We start from the raw sequence: 2,969 nt of genomic DNA, 5'->3' as shown, positions 1-2,969 counted from the left end.
TTAGCTATAATAATGGGATTTATTTATAACAAATTTTGATTTATCAGGAACTCTACACACAATCAAACAGTTTATATATGTGTGTGTATATTTGGTTTTGAAGTGTTGGAGGCCTTACTTTTTATAAAGACCTTACTTTTTTATTTCATCTTCAAAACAGATAGCCATGGCAGCTCCATCAGTACTCCAGTCTTTTTGTCTTCCATGGCTACTACTTGCTCTACTCTTCCTGGCATCTTCTGCTTCAGCATCATCACCATTGAAGAAAATTCCGACACTCGGTGTTCGAGGAGTACTGAATCCGGAAAAAAGCGAAGCAGCATCGGTCCCGGAGGATCTCCAGACTTATTACTACCACCAAACACTTGATCACTTCAACTTCAAACCAGAAAGTTATGCTACCTTTAAGCAAAGGTACATGGTGAGCTACAAGCACTGGCGTGGGGCCCACGTCGCGGCCCCGATATTTGCATATCTTGGTGAGGAGTCGTCAGTGGATGATGATGTGAAGGCCATTGGATTCTTAAGAGATAATGCGCCCAGGTTTGGTGCTCTTATAGTGTATATAGAGGTATATATTCCTAAAAACTTGAGGACTCCCTTTGATGCATATGCCTTTTTCTTTTCTTTTTGAAAAAGACAAAGATTCCATCATTTTGGTATCCCAGCTATTGGACGCACATGATTCAAGTGAATTCGTGAACTCCACAAATCGCACATGATACCAGTTGTTCGGATCCTTATCATAACTGTCTTTTTTCCTCTTCTTTATTTATTTTTATCAATCTAGCTCAAACCCCTTCTAACAGGAATTTATGCACTATTATCCATTTTATGTGCAGCACCGATACTATGGAAAATCAGTCCCATTCGGAGGATCACAGAACGAAACATTGAAAAACGCGACGAAACGCGGTTATTTCAACTCAGCTCAAGCCTTGGCAGATTATGCAGAGGTGCTGACTTACTTGAAACAAAAGTTATCAGCAGAGGCTTCTCCTGTTATTGTTATTGGGGGATCCTATGGAGGAAGTATGATGCCATGAACAGAAATAATTTTGAACTATATATATACTTAACAATGTTTATATAGGCCTTAATGGGTTGTTTTGTTTTCAGTGCTGGCTTCATGGTTCCGCCTAAAATATCCTCACATTGCTCTTGGAGCACTGGCATCTTCAGCTCCAATTCTCTATTTTGATGGCATTACGTCACCAGATGCATATTATAATGTTGTCACAAAGGACTTTAGAGTAAGAAAATCCAGCATTTTTTGTTAAAACACAAGCTTTGATCCTTAATATTGTCTTAATGGCCCGGCCAGGTGTTGGGATTAATTAGTATTGTTTGTTGCAGGAAACTAGTGAGAATTGCTACAACACCATAAAGAAATCTTGGTCTGAAATCGAGAAAGTTGCTGCTAAAAAAGATGGTCTTTCCATACTCAGTAAAAAGTTCAAAACTTGCAAGTAAAGGGCTTCAAACTATGCTAAGTGTTTATTGAAATCCGTGATTCACAAAATTCCTAGTTTTATGCTTGACTGTCTTAAGAAAAACTAGTACTAAACTCGAGTTTTACGCTGTTTTCTTCTTGTTAGACCCCTGGGCAGTGTAAACGATTTGGAGAACTATTTGTACAATATGTACACAACAGCGGCACAATATGACAGGCCTCCTAGTTATCCTGTCAGTAAGATTTGTAATGGCATCGATGCAGAGCCGAACGAAGGCAGCGATTTACTCGACAAGATTGCTGCAGGAATGTTTGCATATAGAGGATACGAAGGTTGTTATCAATTCAAGGATTTCTTTTCATCAGAAACTCTGTTGGGCTGGAGTTGGCAGGTAAATCATATTAGACTATATATATATATATATATATAAATACATAACTTAAGTTTATCTAGAGGATGATTAATCAAATTTAACGAAAATTCGGGTGTTTGTAGGTGTGTAGTGATCTTGTAATACCAATTGGCATTGGCAACCACACTATGTTTCTACCTTCACCATTTAATATGACGGATTACATCAAGTCTTGCAAGGATAGCTATGGAGTTTCTCCGCGAACACATTGGATCACTACCTATTTCGGCGGTCAGGTATGCCTGTAGTCACTATCTCATCCTCTCTTTCTATACAAGCAAACCAAAAAATAAAGGGTCACTTGATGTGTGGTTGTGTCTGAAATTGCAGAATATAAAACAAGTCCTCAAGAGGTTTGGTAGCAACATAATCTTCTCGAATGGCCTCCGCGATCCTTACAGCAGTGGAGGGTAAACTCAAACTCTTGAACATAAAACATCAAGATATTTTGCTATGAACAATTTCTGCATCTATAGATATAATGTTTTTGATTTGTTTTCAACTACAGGGTGTTGGAAAACATTTCACATTCTGTTGTGGCAGTGTCTACCAAAAAAGGTAATAAGGGTTTAGAGCTTGAATTAACAAATGCTTCTTCTTCTCTCAACAAGTTCTGGTTCAATTCCATTAAAGTTGACATTTTTAACACTGTTGTTGTATACAGGTGCTCATTGTGTGGACATATTGCCAGCAAAAGAAAACGATCCCGAGTGGTTGGTGATGCAGCGAAACGTAGAGCTTGAGATCATCAATGGGTGGATTCTGAAATACTATGAAGATCTGCTACAGAGTTCATGAAATGGGATGTTGTAGACTTCAGATTTAGGCGTCATTGGTTCATGAAATGGATCATGAAGCTATGTAGTAATGTAAAAAATAATTGATTGATGAGTCATGAGATCAAATCTCTTGCCTTGCATTCAGTCCTTCCTAGCTGTTAACAATGGCTTCAATTGTCTCCGGCTTGCATATACTTAGGGATGAAAGGACATGACTTTTGGACAAAATTCCGACCAGATTGAGGTTCCCTGATGTTATCTTTCCTTGAAATCATCCATCGATCCCAGGGCGTGAGGTCTGGAATTCGCAGTTTCGGAGGTGTG

At 38.6% G+C, this 2,969-nt stretch overlaps 1 protein-coding gene across 1 annotated transcript; it reads left to right on the top strand.

Moving 5' to 3' along the window:
• LOC120005325 (lysosomal Pro-X carboxypeptidase-like) lies at positions 1-2,969 on the top strand. The gene is made up of 9 exons (XM_038854909.1): positions 1-571; positions 843-1,032; positions 1,120-1,253; positions 1,357-1,469; positions 1,599-1,845; positions 1,950-2,102; positions 2,197-2,276; positions 2,375-2,424; positions 2,531-2,969. Exons 1-9 carry the CDS (start codon positions 167-169, stop codon positions 2,662-2,664), a joined length of 1,506 nt encoding a protein of 501 aa, XP_038710837.1. The 5' UTR covers positions 1-166; the 3' UTR covers positions 2,665-2,969.

This window comes from Tripterygium wilfordii, chromosome 9 (assembly GCF_013401445.1).
Source record: "Tripterygium wilfordii isolate XIE 37 chromosome 9, ASM1340144v1, whole genome shotgun sequence".
NCBI lineage: Eukaryota > Viridiplantae > Streptophyta > Magnoliopsida > Celastrales > Celastraceae > Tripterygium > Tripterygium wilfordii.
This window is presented reverse-complemented; position numbering and strand designations above follow the sequence as displayed.

Excerpts from the sequence above, each read along its gene's own strand:
- LOC120005325 (XM_038854909.1), top strand. The coding sequence starts at position 167 with ATGGCAGCTCCATCAGTACTCCAGTCTTTTTGTCTTCCATGGCTACTA. Across the intron at positions 572-842 it reads CTCTTATAGTGTATATAGAG|CACCGATACTATGGAAAATC; the intron begins GTATATATTCCT and ends TTTTATGTGCAG. Across the intron at positions 1,470-1,598 it reads AAAAAGTTCAAAACTTGCAA|ACCCCTGGGCAGTGTAAACG; the intron begins GTAAAGGGCTTC and ends TCTTCTTGTTAG.